The sequence below is a fragment of the Excalfactoria chinensis genome, chromosome 1, assembly GCF_039878825.1.
Source record: "Excalfactoria chinensis isolate bCotChi1 chromosome 1, bCotChi1.hap2, whole genome shotgun sequence".
NCBI classification, from domain to species: Eukaryota; Metazoa; Chordata; class Aves; order Galliformes; family Phasianidae; genus Excalfactoria; species Excalfactoria chinensis.
Genome location: NC_092825.1, coordinates 90,484,301 through 90,507,506, shown reverse-complemented (window position 1 = coordinate 90,507,506; position 23,206 = coordinate 90,484,301). Strand labels below are relative to the sequence as shown.

Sequence of the window (23,206 nt, the reverse complement as noted above, 5' to 3'; positions counted from 1 at the left end):
CTGCAGAAGAGTGATATGCGTATGTCAAACAATACACCATTCTCCACAGATTGTTTCTGATCAAGACAATTAACTGATTCCAGGACAGTTTTTGTTATTGGTCTATCCAGTGTTAAGACTACCACACATTCTTTTCACAGTACAAGCAATGAAACATATACACATTTGTATTATTCTCCTCAGTTTATTTGCACGTAATTTTACAGTTTTTTCCTTCACGTCACACTTTTATTCCTTCTCTTGCAAAAGGTTTTGACAAGGGGATTTGCCTTCCATTACTTTCAGAAACCTGGAGCTGGTGTAAATAAAAACAAGAAAGCAAAACCCCACCTACTGAACACCTACTAAATAAAATAATGTAAATATAGCATACACATTAGAATTTCCTAATTGTTTCAATACCAGGAAAACAATTTGGAAGAAAAAAATAACAAGCACATCAGTTCCAGTTGCTAAAATAGTTCAGTGTATTTTCTTTCAAAGACTTTATTTCAAAATTTCAGTATAGAAATGCTTTTACTTCCTCACTACCAAGCAGATCAAACTGGTATAGTGGAAAAGGAAGCATGATAGCCGATAACATTGTAGTACTCCACCACAATACAGAATTCTCTTTCACAATGAATATAACAGACTAGGGATGTTCATAAAATCCCTTCATTGTGAACACTACCAAAAGACTGTTCTCCATCATGCCACAAGATTCCATCATGTATCTTACTTAGCTTAAGAAGTAAGCTATATAGAAGTACAAGTAAGCATTTCAAGACCTGTGAACAGATTTTCAGTGTTGGCACAGTTTTTCAGTAATTTACACAATGATTCATGAAGTAAGCTGGGTAAAAAACAAGAAACAAAGAAAAAAAAAAACAACAAACCTTTCTGAAATGGTTATGGGCATCTTTCTCTTTGGCTAATTTAAAGTCGCAAAATTTAAACTTGTATAAATGAGACATTAACTTCATTCCTAATTCTAATATGCCTTTGAGCATATTAGTGGAACAAAATAAAGTACATTTCATTAATTCAGGATTAATTTTTCAGAGTATTCCTCAATACATTCTCAAATATAAAGAATCTTAATTGTTACAAAAAGAAAGTTCCACTTACTAATAATTCTCTTGAACAACCTTAGCAGCATTCCAATAATTAACTGTCTTGATTTTATCAAAAACACCAAGAACAACAACAAACCTTGATTACTGTACTTTGAGACAGCTTTTTCTTAAAACATAAACATTTTAGAAGTTACAAAAGTGCAAGAAGAAGCTCACATTCCAAGCTGAAAGGCAGCTTCTGGAAATGGTGAAATCAGTATTACAAAGTCCTAACATCACTGAAATTAAAGCACTAAGATGAATTATGTATTTAGAACATTTTCCAGTGTAACGTTCTTCTTAGTGAAGACCTTAGAAGTGTAAATACAACAGTAAAGTTTTGTTTTGTTTTCAGCTGTAGTAAGTGAGGTGCACAGACTAAGTGATTTGACAGAGAGCAAGTAAGCAACCCAGCAGCATCAGCACATCGGCAGCCTGTTGTCTGCCCACTTGGTTCTTAAGCACCTTTTTGCAATTTTAATCAAATTAAAAAATGGCAGAGTACAACACTCTTAAGGATCTTCTCATTAATTTGGATGAATGTCTTGAATTGCATGTTAGAACTCATTGTAGAAGAGGAGCCTCCAATTAGGTCCCACGAATCCTTAAGGCTGCCTTTCAGCCAAAAATCTTTTGTTTTATTTAAGCAAACCACTATTAATAAGCAGCATTTACATATAATGAGCATTTTAACTCACTTTTTGAAAAAGAAGATTTCAAGAAATTACAAACATAGGAGCAGGATCACTTTTGGTAAGAATGTTATTCCTCATAAAATTCTGTAAACAACATTTTAATTGAGAATACTTGCTGTTTTGAAGTATTGTTAGCAAAAAGTTTTGTTACCAAAATGACAACATTCTTTCTCTTCCTTAAAGTTTCCTCAAAATTGATTCTAGCAAGCACAGACCTTTGAAGTTGCATGTGAATATTAATCTTGTGTCTTAAAAACATTAATATTACTAGATTCAGCTTCAGAAAGATTCATCAGAGCTAGTTTTGTTACACTTAGTAGTAGTACAGTGTATCAGCACTTCTATCACTTGCTTCTTCAGTGATAGAGATCTTCACTGTGGGACATCCATATTCTGAAGCACAATTGCCACTCTGCTTGGAATGTACACCTAGTAAAAAGATGATAAGAACAAGGAAAAATCCATGAACATCACAAGATTCATTTTCTAAAAAACAGTATCTGAAACAACATACATCATACTTAGCCATTCAATATTTCTTATTTTTGCGATCTTGCAGGTTATTCTAATTGTATTTTAAATGTGACTGGCTGCTTAGTTCCCAGCACTTGAGTTATACAAGATAATCTATAAGTTTAAAAGATATCTTAATTCCAATTTCTTCTCTTTTCTCTTTGTATAAATATTGCTTTGAAAGATTTAAAGTGGCTACCAGTAGAGGGCCTCATATGACTTCCAAAGTCTGATTTATAATATTTGAGGACATCTAGGTCAATAGGCTATGTAATGATAAATGAGAAAGTTTTACAACAGCATTTGAACACTCCTCTGCTGTGAAGTGGCCTCAAGGCATTTGATATCATTTCATAGAGGTAAGTACCAGCATTACGACACAGCTTTGCATTCTTCTCAGTCTTGGCATCTATGGAATTTCAGTGCCAGTTGCTAAAAATTACTCTAAAACCTAGATATAGATTCATATTAATCATTACACTATTGCATTTTGCTTTTCCCTTTTTTATCTGATTACCATGAGAAAGATATGCAAATAATCAAAAGACTTCTCATAGATCACAAAAGAGCTTGTGGCAATATATTTTACATGACATTCCTTCTAAGCAAAGTAGAATCACAATCTGAAAACGAGACTGATATGCACTACCTACCAATTACCTTGATATATGGTACTCCATCAATTGTCAAGTGTATGAATGTGTTTGCTGAACAAGTCAATAAAAATGCAATTATAAAAGGTAACACAAGATTGAAGATTATCGGCTTCATTCTGACAACATCCTCCTTTAGACTACTCTCCATCCCTGTGGAATATCTAATATCCCACAATTTCAACTATGTTATCTGCAAACTAGAGCTTGATGGCATGAAAGGCTTTCATAGTTTTCAAAACAGAATGAAGGAACAGAGCAAAGAGCTTTAAGAAAAGGAGAAAAAAGAAAAGAATAGCTGATCTTCATTGAATCAGACAGAGCCATGTCCAATGCTTCTTGAAAGGCAGTGAACATAATGATTTCCCCTAAGGTTTCAGTGATAAATAGCTCCACTTTTCAGGGGAGGAAATACTTAATGAACTAGCTCAGAATGTATAGATAATGCAGAGATTTTTAAATTGTGTATTGAGAAATTCAGCACTCCTAGCTGATATGATGAAAATGGAAAGGAGCTAAAGGGAATCATTTTTTCTAAGAAAATATTCATAAAAAGTTACTTTGGTTAAGGCAACAAAGATCGACATTAACAGAGGATATATCAATTCTGTTATAGCCAGGTCAATAATATATCAGACCTTATGAGAAATGTATTATCTCTGTTCCACTGGTACAAGTCAACTTGAATCTGAGAGCATTGTGGAAGAACTCCACCAGTACAATGTCAATCAAAATTTTAGAATTGGTTTTAGGTACAATTTTGGAATTTGTGTAAAATATAATAATATAATTATTAAATAAAAATATATATTATAATAACATATATTATCTTTTGATTGATTTTCTGCTTGAAAGAGATTCAACTGCAAGTTTATTACATTAGTCACACATTTCTTTCCATACCTTGGAAAATTAAACATACGTTCTAGTGTTTACTGACTTGGTGGGCTTTTTACTGAAACACAGAAAAGTCAGCTATGACATTGCTTCCTAATCTGATCAACTTATGTCATTTATCAGTTTAAGCACCTCTAAAGGCCTACATAAAAGTACAAGAAATATCAAAACTGCTAGGGCATGAGCAAGGAATACTTTCAATTGAAGGTTAAATATTTCTTTCACTGGTATGAATGCATTATTATTATTTTTTAATAGCAATATTACACAAGCATTAGATAATTCCTGTTACTTTGTTTAAAAAGAATTCAGAACATCTGGGTGAAGGAGAGGTTAGAAAAAATGTGAGCGAAGAGGTTGGAAAGATTGCCCACCTTTCATGAGGTGAGATCTGGAAGACTATTCACTCAAGATCCAACAAAATTTTCAGCCTTCCCAGACCAAATTTCTAACATTTACTCTTCCTGCTTCTGGCACTCAAAATCCAAAGCTTCCCCAGCCTTTTCCAGTCTTTTATCACATTTAAGTACCACTTGTGTAAAAATACATCCCCACACATTTCAGTTTATTTTCTCTATTCTTTTCCTGTTTTTCTCCTAGTCATAGACATTCCTCCTCCGTCCAGACTAATGGCCATCCTACTTGTAATTACTGAACTCTTCTGGCAGCCTGGCAGTAGTGGTGTATTGGTTAGATTACACACCACCTGTGTTTTGAAGAAAACAAAACAGAAGAAAAACAGAAGCCAAATTTTTGAAGTGGCCTTTACAAATTCTGAGATTACATATCATCTGTTGCAACTAGCAAATCCAGAGACAACAAGGAACAAACAGTTGGCATTTCAACTTCCTCCAAGAAATTCTTAATCATATTGAAAACAAGTGAGCAGCATAAATCTGTATTACAGAAAGATATGCTCTCTCAGAGTGAACTAAATTTATTATACTAAACCCCTGACATCAAGCTGACATCAAGATTTGAAAGAGGCTGTATTTGTATGAACTGCTCTCTTGTGCTTCAAGTTGACCAGAACAGTCAATACTGTTTTATCGAGCTAACGTTCTTTTGTTTGAACAGTCGCTTCAAGGGGTGTGAACTCATCAAGGATAGTCCATAAACAGCATATTATAAATTTATTTTTGGCTAGATGCTGTTGATTATTTGATACAATGTTCCCTTCTGTTTGCACTATTGCAGTGAAATACTCTTCAGCATGTAATTATCGTCTTTTAGAAAATATAGCTTAGTAAAGAAGGCAGCTATTAGAACAACATGAAAATACAATATGAACTCAATTCACATACTTTCTTCCAACAGTTAATAAGTTTACATCTTCAGATTGTTCAATGCTTCATAGACTACTTCATGTATTTTCTGAACTTACTGGAAATTCTTGACTGCTTTGTCAAAACTATAAAACGACACTGAATAGCAAAGTGTATTTACAATGAAGACATTAAGCGGGATGGGTCTAAAGTTGGGGGACTGTGCAATTTCATTTTTCAATTCAATTTTTCACCCGCAGAAATATGAGCTGCATTTATTTCTTAGCCTTTGTCAGAATATAGTTTGGATCTCTCCTTTGAAGAGGGGAAGTGGAAAATTTCAAACCAAGTATTATTGCTGTTTTGAAAGATTCATTTATGAAGGGTAAGAATTTTAAGTACACTATCAAGTTACTCTGTCTTTCACACCTACCTCTAGGTGGATCACAGCATCCTGCCTAATTAGTGATTATAAAAACTCTTGAACCTTAAATAATTCTATAAAATCATGATGTAGAAAAAAACCAACAGCAACAAAAAAACAACAAAAAACACATAAGAACTATGGTAGAAATAGTGATATATTTGAATTAAAAATCAGTGCAGTTGGAAAAGCTGACACAAAACTTAAATTATCTAGATTATTGGTCTCTTAGTAATTTACTACAACCCTGCTCCCTCTTGAATTTGTAATTCATATAACTCAATAATATTTAATAGGAGATAGCATGCAGCATATTTTCTGCTCGTGCTAGAATTTCTGATCGAGTGATACAGTTAAAAGAATAAAAGTAATAAAAAAGAAAGAAATCCATTAGTAACAAGTTAAATTGAAATGCAAACATCTGATTGTATTTAAGTCCATATACATTTGAATATATAAAGAATAGATAAATCATAGCTATAAGCAAATAAAAGCATGCCTTAATTAGTGACTAAACATATATTTTAATTTCTCAATCCAATTTAATTAAGAACTGTTTGCTTATTGTATTTTAATCCATTCATCTGATCATATCAAAACAAAAAGGTATCTATAGTACTCAGTATTGTAGAAAAAATAAATTTACAATAGCATACAATAAAGGGACAGCATTCCCAGACAGACACATCTATGCTTATACTGTATTACTCAGTTCTATCTTCTTTAAATTCTGGGGAAAAAAATGGCAACCATGGTTCTTTTTGCATTTCCTAAGTAAGCCACTATATGTGTTTTTTGTCTTGTTCACTTATTTTTAAGAAAGTCTGTGTTGTATTATTTTAACAATCACTCCAACACACTAAAATGCATTAATGAAGATGTGTTCTAACACTGTATGGTAAGTGTCTGTGACAAACTCCTCTCAATTCAATCTGGTATCCAGCATAACCACCAGTTCTTTTTATGAGGTCTCCTACTCAGCATAATGGTTTTCTAATCTTTATTAGTACATGGGATTCTTCTCCTGACTTCTCCTCATTGATTTCTCTATTGGCTAAATCCTCAGATTTATTAAGATGCATCTGGATTGTATCTCTAACATTCAATCTATCAATGACTGACCCTAATTCAGCATCATCTACAAATCTGCTGGGGGTGTGTTTTATGTCATTATTTCAGTTACTGCTAAAGACTCCAACAAACAGCATCAGCCCTGACAGCTATTCATACAGCAGTCTTCTTCATATCAGTCAACACCCAGATACTGAACCTCCAACTACTAAAACTGCAACACTCCACGAGTTTTCAGTGTGTGTAACAGTCTTCCCATCCAGCTTGTACTTTCAGTTGCAGGAGACAAAGCTTCAAGCTTAAACTACACTGATTGTAGTTCCCTCATGCACATACCTAGACATTTCATCAGAGAAAGCAAACAGGTTATCAGGTACGTTTTGCATTTACTAAATCTGGGTTGTCTTTCTGATCAATTCATACCTATCTCTTTAGATATGAATTCCAAGGGGATAAGGTTCATGAGCTCCCAAGAGACTGAGCAGGTAAGGCTCACTGCCCTACAAATCCCTTGGGTTTCTTTTTTTGCTTTTACTACAAGCCTTTCTTCAGTTGCCAAAATTTTACCCTGGACACGATGATTTTTCACAGATGTTTTCAGCCTTGCAACCATTCCAAAAATCTTTCCAAATCCCTGGATATATCCCATTTATCCAGCTTCTACAAGGTGTCCCTAACCTATTGCTCTGTTGCTGCTAGATTCTTTTTGATAGTGTACTGGCATACAAAGAGCTGGAAAGCAGTTTTTGCCCTCAGAGGCTGAGGTTTAAAAACAAAAAATCAAACATATTTAACTCCTCCTTTTCTCAAGGATCTTGCATTTTTTCTTGAGCTCTTCTGATATTTGTACACTTTCTGCATGCTTGTAGAACTCTTTTCTTGCCATCCTTTATATCTCTAACTAGTTTTTAACTCAAACTAGGTTTTGACCTCTCTGATTTTACTCTTGATAGTCTACACCTTGCTTTAATATTTCTTCATTACCTGCCTTATTCCCTCATTTTACATATGTAATTAAGTTTGCCAAGTAGCTTCTCATTTTTTTATTGCTGTGTTCAGCATACATGTTCTTGTCATTTATGACTTTACATAGAACAGTTATTGAGGTGTTGACTTTCAATTAACAATTATGACAATAAAACGTCACTTAAGAAGTGATAACTGACTTATCCTCAAAGGATGTTCTAAGAAAAAAACAAACAAACAAAAAAAACAACCTCAAGACAGACAATTTAAAGTGTTATTACACTACACTAACTCAGATACTTAACCTTTGTTTAGCCATAGAAATAATAATAATAAAAAGATTTAACAAGAACCGTTTTTTTCCCCATTTTAGCTCAGTACAAATATCTTAGCAGCAATATCCATGTTTTCCCTCTTTTCCCTCTTATTATTCTTCATGATGCTGGTCACAGCAGTTAAAAACTTGATATTTTTCCAGGCTTTCTTACCCTAAGCGAATCTCTTGAAAGCCAGGTGATGTAGACACTGAGAAATTAATTCTGGAAGCATTTCTTAAGATGTTCACCTCCTTGTGCACCAATTGTTGACTTCAAAATGTCTGTCTAGCTCAGATCATGTAACAGTATATAAAAGCATCTTGATTCGAAGCACACCAGGAAGTCCAGACATTTATCATCAAAAGAAATTACAGATAAATGCCTTTTTTCCTGATTTTCTATACATCATTGAGGAGAGTTACATAAGTATTTTCTAGTCTTGCTTTTCCTTTCATATACTTGTGCTGAATTATATAGTTTCAATTAACAGCTTCAGTTTGGTTTACATCATTATATCTTATATCCTGCCTTTCTGATCACAGATTTTATTTCATTCATGTCTTCATAATTTCAAACTATAGAATATTAAGGAGAATACATTCATAGCAAATCAACTTCCTGACTATCTTTCAATCATATCATTCTCTCAATGTTGTTTCAAGCATTCTGTGCTCATCCTGCAGGGCCTTCTAACTCCTTCCTCCCCTTCAATATTACAAACTTATTCACACTGGAATGGGCCTCTAGAGGCAGGGCCAGCTATGAGGTCAAACCAGGTTAGTCAAGGCCTTAGATATCTCAATGAATTGAACCTTCGTTTTCTACACCAACTGCTTACTTATGACCTCCTACCCACTGTGTTGTCACACTAACTGCTATTTTCAGAAGCCATCAAAAAACACGTCAGGATGGAGGGAGTGGAATATGCAGAAGGGAGAACATCATAACCTCTGGGGATAGTTAGAGTAACTCAGCTGTGAAAAAAAAAAAAAAAAAAAAAAAAAAAGTTTTTTTTGACAAAGTTAATTTTCAGATGTTTAGTCATCAAGTTATTGAAAGTCTTTTTATTCCCAATGGAGTATTCAGTGGGAATAAAGTGGAATAGTTGTGGTTGGCTTCACCAGCAGTATAGCTAACAAAGATGATGACTGAGGACAGAAACGTTTGTAAGTCAAATACATAGAACATGTTTTTCATTATCTCCTCTTTGACCTTCTCATACGACTTGTCAATTAAAAATGCCACAGTGGCAGTCACAATGTTTGCAATTAGGCAAATTTCACAGATCAGAGTTTCTAGCACTAACATAGTATAGCCAATATAACACTCACTTGAAAGCATTTCTTACAAGCAACCTGTTTTCCACCTGCATACATGGTGCTCTATCAAGATCATATTCTGTTTATGTGGGCTATTGTGGAAACAAGGAAAAGAAACTGGTCTTGCAACCATTTGACAGGAATATGTAAAATGCTTTTCAGTATTCAAATACTTATTTCAAGAAACAAGAGAAGAAAAAAGTAAAGAATACAGAAATACAAAATACAGGAGTATTTGTGAACAGCAGCAGTTGTAAGTATGAAGCTCACCTTAGGTATCTTAGGAGGGTTGATCTATATAGCAATCTCTAAATATATATTAAAACAAATAAATAAAAACAAAACCAAAAACAACAAACAAACAAGCCATGAGCAATAAATGTTACAAACTACACTTCTACTTTCAAATCCATCAAAACAGATTCAGTACCAGGTGCAAGCACAACTGAAATTGGCTGGAACCATAATGAACTACCCTTCATCCTACTTTGAGTGTTGGAAAACATCAAGTCCTAAAAATCATTTCAAGGTCATTTTGCAGCAGATGGAAGAATTACTGGAACTCAGAGCTAGATCAGGCACTGCAGAAAAATATTTGATAGTGCATATTGCAGCTGGTGGATGCAGAAGGCAATATCACAGGAATCTGTGCCAACAATTTTCCCAAACTTTTAATTAAAATGAGGGCTTTGGACAATCTCATGTCCCTGTATCACTACTAATTGTCAGACACTGAGACTATTCTGAGAATATAATTAACCATCAGTGAATAAGATACGATAGCTTTTACTTCCTGACTGTAACTTGTTATAAAGAACTTCGTATTTCAGATTTTATTTTGCAAGATATTGCATATGAAAAATAAGGTATGCTTACAATAATATGTAGCACTGCCTTCCAATTTGTTTTTCAATTTACAGCTGTAAAGCATGAATATGCAGAAAATCATTTCTCTGACTGTCTTGCTTCATTTATGCAAAAGATCTCCAGATCTCTATCTCAACATTTCTATTATCTTTTGCACTCTTCCTTAAAAAAAGGTTACTTCAAAAAGACAACAAACTCAAACATGCAGTCCAAAAAAATGAGACTGAATGAAAGTGGATAACAGACAAACTTTTGAATCGTTATACTTGTTTCTGAGTTACTGTTTGTTGAAAAATTAAACTGATTAATGAATACAAGCAAACTAATTTATCAATTTATTGTTAATTTATATTTATCAACAAAAGGCAAGATCTTGCTGCTATCTGAACTTCCTAGTTAGAACAGTCAATTTTCTAACCACAGATGTTCTGTCACATATTGTGTATATGTGTGCATGTTAAGGGAGAAAATAGTTAAAGATTACATCATTCTTTTAAAATTCAATACATAAATCCTTATCCTGAAAGTTTTCCAAATTACTATTTTCAAAGCTAAGGTCACTAAAAGCTTTTAGATCATTTCAGTTTATGTGAATATTTTTAATTTGTCAATAGACTCACGGAGACATGAAGTTGCACTTTGACACTGAATATTATACATTAAGGTCAAGGTTAAAAGGCCCAACTCAGCAATAAGGATATTCTTAGAATACACTATACAATTTCGATTTGATGTAATGAAAGGGAGAAGGAGTATTTCAGCTTCCACTTATAGTTTAGCTAATTGAACTGATGAGAACTACAGGAAAAGTAAATCTATAAAAACTGAAATATGTTAAACAATTGCACTTCTCATTAACTGCATACTGTTTTGCCAATGACACAACACTCTGCAACTTTAGACTGCTTATTACTCAGTTCTGTTGGTTCAACAAGTATAGAACACAGTGCTTCCATACAAATCCTTAATTATGGTGTATTAAGAAAATATAATATGACACACTTTTATATCTAATTACCTTTTCAATAAAAACCAATCAAGTCAAATGCTTGATAAAACATTTGGAATGATGAATGGGGCAGGTCTCTTCTCACTAGTGACAAGTGACAGGACGAGGGGAAATGGCCTTAAGTTGCGCCAGGGCAAGTTCAGGTTGGATATTAGGAAGAACTTCTTTACAGAAAGGGTGGTTAGGTACTGGAATAGGCTCCCCAGGGAGGTGGTTGAATCGCCATCCCTGGATGTGTTTAAGAGCCGTCTGGATGTGGTACTCAGGGATATGATTTAGTAGAGGTTTTTTTGTTTTTTTTTTTAGAGATGGGGTACTGGTTAGGCTGCGGTTGGACTTGATGATCTTCAAGGTCTTTTCCAACCTGGGTAATTCTATGATTCTATGATTCTGTGAATGTTATTAGAAACAGACTTTTTTTCCCCCACCCTCTTCTTGCCCCAAATCTAAGTTTCACATCCAGCTACAATAATCAGGTAAGGTACAAACATAAAGGAGCACTAAGATCTTAAAGGAGTTGAAACATGTCTGCAGCATGTAATTTGAAATGTGAAGACATATAAAACTAGAAGGTTATGCAAGCATTGAAAAAAGCATGCATGTTTCATAAAACATAGAATGTCTTGAGTTGGAAGGGACCTTAAAGACCACCTAGCACCAACTCCCTAACATGGACCAGGTTGCAGCCCATGAGATCAAGCTGCCCAGGGCTCCATCCAATCTGAGCTTAAACACCTTCAGAAATAAGGAAGGTATCCACAACAAACATAGCTCAAAAAGGAATATTAAGGCCTCTTTTTCATGGCAGCAATACAAACAAAAATGTGACAGTTTAGAAGTCCATTTGTACAATGACAAACAGGTTAACAGCTTGTTTTAAGAAGGTTTGATCACATGAAAAGTTATGTATATTTCATGTATTTGTTAACAACCCACAGCAGAGCAAGCAGCGAAATGGAAAAATGACATTATTTACACAGAATACTTTTGATATATTTTTCTACAGAATTTTCAAGGCATGCATGATGATCTTGAAATCTGGCCTTTTACAGAACCTGAATTACCATATATTCATCAGAAAAAATTCACTGTATCAAGTAGTGTTTACAAAGTTTACTCTTCATCCAGTTTTCTTCACTCCAGGTATTTCACATTTCTTCTCATTTTGCAATGTCACTTTGAATATTTCTTTTATTAGGTGATGCTTCTAGAATAAATTATGTCACGTCGAATCTCCTACTTCTATAACATGTTTGTGCACTATTTAAGCTTGACTTGAGCAGCAGAATTATTGCATGTAATTTCATTTTGTCATAGTCCTGTGGGCATGTTTTACTGCCAGTGTTTATCTAGCACACCTTAAGGGAGGTGCATCTTTCACTATAAAAAAAAGTATTTGTGGTTAATTTTGAAACTAGACACTTAAGTCACATGCAGTACACAAGTATAATAAGATAATTACAAGAAAAATCCTTTTCTGAATTCACTAGGGTGGTGTCACTGAAAAGAAAAATTAAGGGGAAGAAATCTGTTTGGATTTCTTAGTGTTAAACCAGGACTAAAGTAATTTTCAAGGATGATGGATTATCAAAGAACTGGAATCTAAATTTCTATCCATGATAAAACATTTCTGTTTTGTTGTAATATACCAGCTGCTCATATTCACTGCAACTTTTGTTCTTTCTTACTTGCCGCTGTATCTTGCTGGATTTGGTCTGAATCTCCACAATTTTTCCCCCCAGTTACTTTTCCTTTGTGTCCTCTTACTACCATTTTACCTTTATGAGGTGCTTGTGGCATCTTCTGGAGTGTTGGCTGAGGCTGGTCTGTGAATTGGACTGCTGAAGGACATAAAGGAAAGTTGTCATGACCCACTCTGATGGGTGTCTATCTGACTCTGAAGTGCCATTGCCATGCCACAGCTTATGCTGCAAAAATGCATTTGCTACTTTGCTTGTCACATGCTTCATCTTCCACATGCTCCTAATTAAGACGCATCTTCACGTTTTGTTGTATTTTTTCCATCCTGAATGATTTGCACTTGTCATCTAAAAGCCCTAATATGAAATATACACTCTAAATTACAGTTAATTGGCTTGCAAAAGTTAAGTTAGTGGCAGACAATTAAAATGCTCTCTAATCACTAAAGCATCATACTTGAATTGGACACAGGAAGCAAGAATTCTGGGAGCATTAATTTGCTGTATAACCTTCAGGAATAAACTTTTAGTTCTTCAGTTTCTTAGTGTGCTTATGATAATAGATACTTACCTATACTCTATGGGCACTGTCACATTCAAACACTTAAAAAAACAAAAACCAACATTCCCAAGATCCTTTAGGCCAAGCACAACAAAAGCATAATGTAACAAAACCGTTTTAAAACATGCCAACAAAAGAATTGTCAATACTCTGAATATAACAAAAGAAGGTATAAGAGAAAGCATGAGAGACAGAGATTAGAGCACATGGTAATTCACAGGAATTTGGATCTCACAAGAAATGTGAAAGTAGAAGATCATTTATTCATTCTGTCACAGAAGAAGAATGTCATATACATACTGGAATAGATACTCCATATCTGTAGTCTGTTACATTGAAAAACAATACACTTTAAATGTTTCTGTATACAGATATACCTGTGTATAGAGATGCACCTTTTCACACACATAGATGGTTTAGATATAAAAATGTCTTAGTATCTGTTGAACTTGTGAAAATACATACATGTGTGTAATACACACACACATACACACACATATATATTATATGCACACATGTATATGTATACATATAAAAAGAATGGGAAATGATAGATTTATACATTAATTGTGGTAAGAGATTATGATTTCAAGAGTAATGACAATAGGCACTATTTTGGTTTTGATTAGTCACCACCTCAGCTAACAGAAATTGTACATAGAGCAATACAAGAAAAGTAATTAGAAGTTGATCTGAAGTGATTTGAGGGAAGGTCTTTGTTCACTGTTTGTAACAATTAGGACCAACCATTTTTGATGTGAACAGAGAAAGTCTGTTCTATGTTTTTTCTGTAATCTGAGGAGGATAAAGCCAGCTGGCTTTGTGAAGTTAAGCAAATGATTTTAAGAAAGCAATGAAGAATTAGTTTCTATAGCTTTATTCACAAATAAAGCATGAAGATGGAGTTTTTCATTCATGAAAACAAAGCTTTACATTAAAAGTGGCAATTCAAAAGTACATTAGAAGGTTTTCATGCATATCATGTGGCAAGACAGTGCAGGATGACATGCAAATGAAAAGTTAATGTCAAAAGAAAATCAGTTAATATAATTAGACATCATAAAATAGTAACATTCCCTCTGATGTATTTATACACAAGCTAACTTCAGACAGTAAAAAAACCAAACAAACAAAACCACAACAGAAATACTCCTAGAATAGTCTTCATATTTGTATGAAGACTTTTAAAATTGTTCAATTATTCAGATTAAAAATAGAACATCTTTCTTACCATAACTGAATTAGGTCGATAATTGTGAGGATATTCTTCAGAGAAGTACTCTGTATTGTGGTCCAACCTTTGGTGCCCTCCATATTCTGAAGCATCAGAATCCATAAGGATTTTATACGTAAAAAGACTGTTAAGGTATTATGTGAAAATTATGTTAACTGGAAAGTAAATGAAAACGGAAATTCTGAAAGAACTGCTATAACATATTTAATGCCAACATACTCAATATATAGGGAATTTAAATATATATACATAAGTATGTATTCCTGTGAGTGAGAAAATATACACAACCTATAAAAACTGTATCTCTTCTTGGCATGTTGACTCTAGTAAATAAAGGAGCTTCCCACCTTTTCTGCAATTTTCAATAAATTATAAGTTTACTGTATTACAGTAGATATACACAGCAATTTTTGCAGTGATCTAGACTAAGGATACAACAGTAAACAAAGTAAGTGACTTTGATGTGAACTGCATTTATAAGAAATAATACAATTATGAACAATCATCAAAATTACAACTAATGTTTAACTGCCAAAGAGTCTGATCAAGTGTTAAAGAAAGAAAGTATATATATTTATAGGAATAAAACCTTATAATTCCTTTCAAAGTTCATAGAAGAACAAAAGAAAAGTTATATTTAATAGAAGATAAGAATTATTCTGACTGCAGTTGCTAAAATGGGGATGTTACATCACATTTTAGCAATGAGTTGGAATACCTGTATGGATGCATATAAGAAATTTAAAACAAACAAACAAACAAAAAAAAGTAAACTCCAAAAACAAGTGATAAAATAATTCTGAAGGAAGAAAATTAAAAAAAATAAAAATAAAAAATGAGGGAGGAAATAAAGAGCTAATGCTTATTCTAAAGTACAGTTCTTGTTTGGGACAAGAACAAATGGAGTACTTTATTATTTTTTGGCATCACTTCAGGTTTAGATGTTTATTACACAAGCTATTTAGAACCCTTGAATTTCAATAGGTTTTAATTTCTTGTTCTGGTATAAATAGAAAACCTTTTACCTCTTGAAGTTACAACAGAAAGCCTCAGTCTATACCCCTTATCTCCCTCTCACAAAAAGAAAACAAACAAACAATAAAACAAAACAAAACCCAAACACATACAGAGAAATAAATGAATGTTCTATAATCACAAACTGCCTTCTTAATTTAAAATCACAAAAGAAGCTTATTCTGACAGAGTGTGTATTTGTTAGGATTAGGGAAGAATGAAACAACATGTTATGCACTCAGGGGTTCTTCAACTGCTCTTGGACTTCTGTATTTGCTCACTCTTGAAAACAGGACTGATTAAAATCTGGGGATTTGGTATTTACAGAATTGTTTTTCTTACATTTCTCTATTTGTAACAGTTGCTGATGAACTTAGAAAAATTCCTGACTGCCACAGTCCTATCAGTTTAAAACCCCAACAACAAGAAAGACTGCTCGTTTGAAGCCTGACATAACACAAAAGATGTCTTCACAGTATCACAGTATCGTGCGAGTTGGAAGGGACCTTAGAGATCATCGAGTCCAACTCCCGGGATTCGAGCGCTCTGTGTAACAGAGCAGCATTTCTGCCACTTACGCCACAGGGGGGATTCGAACCCCAGGCCTCTGGAGTTGCAAGCAGCAACTTATACCACTGCGCCACCGGAGGCACACAAACTAAAAGTAAACACAAATTTATTCTGTGCTAGTTTAGAAGACCGGCAAATTGCACAGGTTTTGGGACAGAAGGTAGGAAAGAAGAAATACAGATGCAGATGAGGGAGAAAAACCAAAGCTGTCAATTAGCTGTTGAATGACTAATGTTATGTAATGTCTTCCCCAGAAGTATTTGCAGCAAAAGAAACCAATGTCCTAGCTGCTGTGCTAGCTTTTAATTTCTATAGGGTAGGTAATGAAGAGAAAAATGCTACACTGTCCAGCAATATTCTTGTTTGTTGCTTTTCTTGTTTCTCTATTAAGAAAATATTAGGAAAATTTTATTTCTTTAATTCTCAATGCCTTATGTGTTCACTATATATTCCCTCCCCTTTATTTTAAAAACACGACCAAATTGTCAGCCATTTCTTGCCATGCACAACATATCTCCAAATTAAAGTTCCAACTTTTCCAAAGCTGGTATCAACAAGGGCTGCTACTGTTCCATTGTATGTTTTATGAACATGGCAGGGGAATGTCTCCCTCAAGCACTTCACTCACTGCTACTATGATCTATATTATACATTAAATTTAATAATTTATCAAGTTTGCTGAGAGGCCTGACATCTCTAATGGTTCCTTTAAAACTATTTACAGCAAATGCAATTGTTATGGCTATACTAATCAGAAACAAATTATCCAGTGTCCTTAATCTACACTATCAAAGTATGACAAGCAGTGTTCTATAGCAATCACTGCTTCTCCACACCTTGCAACACAGCTTATTTGGAAGAACTACTGTTAACCAGATCCTGAAAAATGGGGACAGAAGCATTCTAAGATCTTCATAAATTAGAAGGAAAAAGACTTAGTTTGGTAAAAAAGACCATTTCCCTTCCAACTTTAACCTCATAAAGAAGTTGCATTCTCATTTGTGAATTTTATGAGCATTTAAGTTTTAGAATGCTACCTTCATAGAAACATGAAACAACAGTTTTGCATTTTAATTAAGCACATAATATAAATATTGTATTTTGCAGCGGATACTCTTGTTTCACTGACAGAATGCTGGAAATACTACCGCGATTCAAAAAAACACCAATTTCTGTTCAGTTTGATTCTCTGAATGTATATTTCTTAACTACTACAGTGGAGTAGAGCAGTAAAAGCAATGAACTCTTGTACAGATCAAGCTGGAAATGGAAAGTCTGTCATTATATACCACATTAATTACCGAATTGCCATGCTTTTCTAATATTTTGAAATACATACTTTAACACAGATTTTTAATTTAATCTTTTGCATGCTTAATGACACATAAAGCACCACCAAGCAAAGGCATGCTATAAAATGAAATAATTTGTATTTTATTCCTCAACCTCTAGTATTGAAAAAAGAATACCAGTATTAATTGTGGGTTTGATGGCTCTGCATAATTAGAAACTTTGCAGAAGAGCAGACAGGAATTTCTACTGGAAAATGATGTAAAACTTACTGAATGTGTTTCATCTATGATAGATGTTTAAGTAAAGTTGGGTCCTACATATTATACATAACAGTCTTATTAGAGTGATAACTTACACAACAGATTACTTGACCCATCATGTTAGAAAGTCTGATTATGACTGATTAAGACTGGAAATATAGGAAGGATAATTAAACATATGAAGAGACTATGCCATCCTGACAGTTGTGCCTCCACCTTTCATTATGTGTTTTAAAATTAGGATCAGGCACTGTTATAATTTTGATGTTATCATACTATTAAATGTTTAAGTGCCCACACTTCTGTTTCTGTGATGTTTTCCAGACAAGTACCTACAGCTTGAATGTACACATAAATATTTTTCAGATGTCTTGTTATGCTTCTCAAAATATGTAAAAAATATCTTGACAAGATTTCATTTTTATCCTTTGCTACCATTTCTTAGCCAAAAAGAAAAGGATATGGCTCTGACAATCCCTGTAGGACAAAGATAAGTACAGATAAGAAAGGATCAAAAACTACTTGAAACACTTACTTCATGGTTGTATATAGGAACTTTCAGAAAATGAATTTAGAAAGAAAGAAGGTTATGGAGAACAGACACAGGAACATTTGAAGAAGCCTTTGATCCTTTAAACAGTCCTGTGATCAATTGAGTCTGTTATAGAGACAACAGTAACACTGGCATGGCTGCACACTTAATTAATCTGTAAATTGTAATGTTATTACAAGATCAGATTTACTCATTCTCATTACATGCATACATATTGGAAGATTTACTCAAAAGAAACAGCTAAGGTACACTCTCCTATTTGGGATGTCCAAAGAAAAATTTCACAGAGAATCACAGAATCATAGAGGTTGGAAGGGACTTAAACCGAACTGGTAAAATTTTAAATTAACACATCTTCCTAGGTAATAATGCTGGTGAATGCTGCATGTTTACAGATGTTGCCATGTGCAAGAACATTAAGAAGTAGTGGTGGGAAGGAGAACACAGAAATAAAATGCTGAGACTTCCAGGAACTGTAATTTTAATATTACAGAAAGGCTAGAAGTACTGGATACTGTAGTACTCCTGTTAGGCAGCAACAAATTGACAGAATTTCTGTACATGTTTATCTAATGCACTTTGACTGAAAAGACAGAGAATTTAGGTCTTACTCAAGTTGGATGTACTGAAGTTTTTAATGAACATGCATTTAGCACCGTAAAAATCATCCTTAAGTGTAGTAGATGGAAATCAAGGCTGACTCTGTCTAATGCAAAGCATTAAACCGCTTTTTAGTACAATTAGTTTATTAGCTATATACAATGTGATTGCATAAGATTAAAAAAAAAAGAAATCCAAATAAAACCTTCAATAAGTTGGAAATATTACGACCAATCTAACCTTCAGACTATGGTAAAATATTTTTGCCCATCTGAAATAGGAATCAAAAGTCACATTCAAGTGTTGTACCAGCATTTCTCTTCTGTCTTGTTTTAGAAACTAGCATACAAGCAGCCTACATTTGAACTAAATTCAATATTGTAATAAGAGGATGATTAGAGGTCAGATTGAATATCTAGTGAAGTAGTAGGATGACTCAGCATTTAAAAGCTGAGTATACAAGTCTTTCCAACTTTGCTCATTAAAGAAAAAAAGTCACTCTAAGTCAGCAGCATAGAAATGACTAAGGGTCAACCACTGTAAGTGTGGATTAGAAATCTGCCATGAATGCACCAACATTCCCTTTCACTATTTTAAATTAAACACAAAAAATAGCGTATCCTGCTTTTTCAGTACTCTATTCAAAATTGAAAACTACAAGAGGCAAAATATGAAGTTCACAGATTTCACATTTCATTTGAAGCCTTCACAGATACCAATCACTACCATGAAGGTCATATGTCCTTAAATGTACCATTATCTGAAATAACTTTTTTCCTTACTTCAATACATTTTTCTCTTCTTTAGATACACCCAGTGGTTCAGATATTAAGACATCATGCAAATTACTACTTAAAGCTCCCAAGAGGTAGAAGTGAAACACTCCCTGTGTTTACTGTGAGAACAGGTAGTTCTGTATGTACCTGTTTACTAAACCTGAAGATGCAACCCAGGATTATTCTATGGATAAATGAAAATAGAATGGCTTCAATTCAGGGCAGTTCTTACAGTAAGTTGCTATCTCTTTCTTCAAAACTAAAACTGTTTACAAAAGGGATTAGAGAGGTCCTGTATTAAAAAACGGAAGTGCAATGCTTTAGAAGTACTTTTTTGTTTACCACAAATCTCCTTTATCTCCTGCATGTTTATACATACTCATTGTACATGGACAGATTCGCACTATCATCGTGAGACACAGGGAAATGAGAAGGTGCATCAACCTTAACATTTCAGATGGACTTGGAAGTACACTTTTGGAATAAATCTCATCCGTCAACCCTTACTGTGCTTTAATTTACAGTTCTACTCCATCTTGGTGTTCAAAGAATGCCACCTGTAGATCTGTTTTTTATGTATTTTATTTGTTTGTTTGTTTTTAAATCAGTTTAACAAAATTTGAAGCTGAGTACACATTCTTAAGTTAGTAAGACAATACTAAAAGCATACACAAACTTTCCCCCAGAGAAGAAATACAATTAACAAGAAAATACTTCAGTATTTTTTCCACGACTTCTGAATATTCAAGACTGAAGTTATGAAATATAGAATTTGACTCAGAAGCTTCTAAATGAAGGAAAACATCCCAGATTCATCAGGACCCTTATGAAAACAATATGCTTTTTTATTAACTGAGTCCAGAAAAGTCAAGAAATCTACCATAAACACAAAGACCTTTCCACGTAGAATCATTTACTTGCCTGGATAGGAAGGGGTCTCAAGGATCCGTAAGTTCCAAGTCCCCTGGCTGTGGGCAGGGTTGCCAACCCTTGTAAAGCACAAGATCAGGCTGCCCAGAGCCCCATCCAACCAGGTGTTAAACACCTCCATGGATGCGGCACCCTAAACCTCTCTGGGCAGGCTGTGTCAGCACCTCACCACCCTCTCTGTGAAAAAACATCCCCCTGACACCTAATTTAAAACATTTCTTCCTTTATTTTGAAACCATTCCCCTATGCCCTATCACTATCTACCCTTGTGAAAAGTTGATTTTCCTTCTGTTTATAATTTCAGCTTCAGTTCCATTCCACTACTTCAATCTATTTAAAATCATCTCTGAGAGTGGTCAGGCATTATCAAGAGTGTGTTTCCCAAATTTAAGTCGGTTCCAATTATTTACTTATGTTTACTCATCTTTAAGAGCTCTGCTGACAGAAATAACACAAAGCTGCTATTTAGGAAAACTACTGCTAAATAGATGCAAGTTAATCAGAAGGAAAACAACAACAACAACCAACCAACCAAACAAAAAAACCTCATCTAGGTAAAAGAGATAGATGCCCTCACTTAACCACAGGAGTTTACACTCACAAGAGTAGAAAACTGTATCAAAAGACAGTCTAAAGGAAAATAAAGGAAAACTGGGATAATCAAATATGTAGGTTGGAAGTAACTTCTTGAAGTCAGCTACAGGGTTAGACCAAGTTGCTCAGGGCTTTATCTAGTAAGATATTAAAAAGGTTACTCTAAAGATTGAGCCTGCACAGCCTTGTGGGCAATCTGTTTCAGCACTTGCTTGCCTATCTGCACCATGGAAAGTTTCTGTTTGGAAAAGCAACATCCCTGCAATTAGAATTGTAGGTAATAAAGTTGTACCATGGTTGTAATCTCCATCAAGGCTACTACAACACAGATTTTAGACTGGATTTACTGGAACCATGCCCTACTAAAGAGCAGAAGATATCTGGGAAGAGAATATCATTCTGGTTTTCAAAATTATGCAGAAAAGCTGTTGGAAAAAGCACTGATACGTGGAAATTGTAAGGATGACAATGCAGGTAATACGTGACTATTACATACAAACGTATCAGCTGATTTGAGAAGTCAAAGTCAACAGTAATGAACCAGGGCTAAAGGAAAATACTTACAAAAAGCAAAAACAGATAAGCTGTCCTGGCAACAATTTTCATTGCCAAAAATGTTACCACTTGAAGAAGATACCCTGTCAAAGAGTGAAGATAAGAAACAATGAAAAGGAAAGGAAAGCACCAGTAGAACTGAAAATCATTATTGTAACACTGAATTGATTTTGTAAAAGAAGAGCTATGGCCACAATCATAACTTATGAATTACAAAAATGCACAGCAAAACCAATAAATACATTCACAGATCATTATGACTAAACAATGAATGCTTTAATCACCTCAAATCCTAAAAAGCAGAAACCAGATTTTCAAATTAGATCAGGAATACCCAGGTAATAATAAGGACGTTAAAGGGACAAAATTATATGCTGGTAAGACACATTAAGTAAAACAAGAACTCATTTTTTAAATGCACCATGTATGGAGGAAAGATGAAGAAAAGAGAAGCCTTCAGAACAACTGTTAAAAACCCATATTTGTTAGGATCCCTTTTTGTTTGTTTTATTTTTAATTGTTCTTGAATGTCAATAACAAATTAGGTAATTAGCTTAATTTCAAGGCAAAGGGTATCTGTTTTCCTCCTCTAAACATGCTTCAAATTTTGGAGAGGACTAAGGTGTCAACTTTGAGGAAGAGCATATTATAGTTTTTAGAGGAGTTTTCAGATCAAATTAAATGTCTTGGCTCCATGATCTTCAACTTAGAATATTTACGGGATAGCCAAAGCCTTTTATAAGTTAACTAATGATGCAGCACTAAAGGGGAAGGGGACAAGTACTATACCTTTTTGCTTCAACCAAACATACATATGGATGTATATAAATCCATATCAGCTGATAGTCATGAAGATAAAATGCTAATTTACTTTTGTTGCAAGATAACAAACTTTGTTAAAAAAAATAAAAAAGGAAAATAAATATAGCATAATTTTAATGAGACCTCTGACATTGCAGAAGATTTAGTAAAAGTCAGCATGAAATCTTATGGGAAGAAAAAAGATTATTTATGAAATCTTTAAGAAAGTTGCTTTTAGAAACATCCATTCTGTCACAAATTCTTCTCTCTCTTATGCCAAATCACTTGTCCAAGTGTACACTACAAATGTACGATGCTTAAAGCAATGTAAGTTACTAACACTTCATTATGTCTCTTAGGTTCTTCCTGATTCATAATGAGCATGCAGCTACTAGACAAATCCTTTCATTCTCTGGAAGATTACAGTTGTTCTGAGTTGTTATTCTTTGCTTTGGAATTTTCCTCACTGCAGTCTCTGTAAGTGTTAGAAAAGATTGCTGTTCACTGTCTGCTTATCCTTGTTTACTTGCAATGTGTCTGCTTTCCTACTGTGCTAATGGGAAAAGGAATAGCATATGTTAAATCTTGTTGCCATCCCACTGCTGTTAGGATGCAGGGTTGTCTGACAAGTCAGCTGTGCCACAACAGAGACGGTGACACTTATCTACCCT

General features: G+C 34.1%; 1 protein-coding gene across 1 annotated transcript in view; it reads right to left on the bottom strand.

The window, feature by feature from the left end:
* Positions 1 to 171: 171 nt before the first annotated feature.
* GBE1 (1,4-alpha-glucan branching enzyme 1) overlaps positions 172 to 23,206 on the bottom strand; it is a 143,298-nt gene continuing 120,263 nt past the window's right edge. Inside the window, exons 15-16 of the mRNA XM_072332994.1 lie at positions 14,587 to 14,704; positions 172 to 2,221 (exon numbers count right to left, since the gene is read on the bottom strand). Of these exons, the coding sequence (XP_072189095.1) occupies positions 2,165 to 2,221; positions 14,587 to 14,704 (175 nt within the window). The 3' untranslated portion in view covers positions 172 to 2,164. The remainder of the gene's footprint in view (positions 2,222 to 14,586; positions 14,705 to 23,206) is intronic.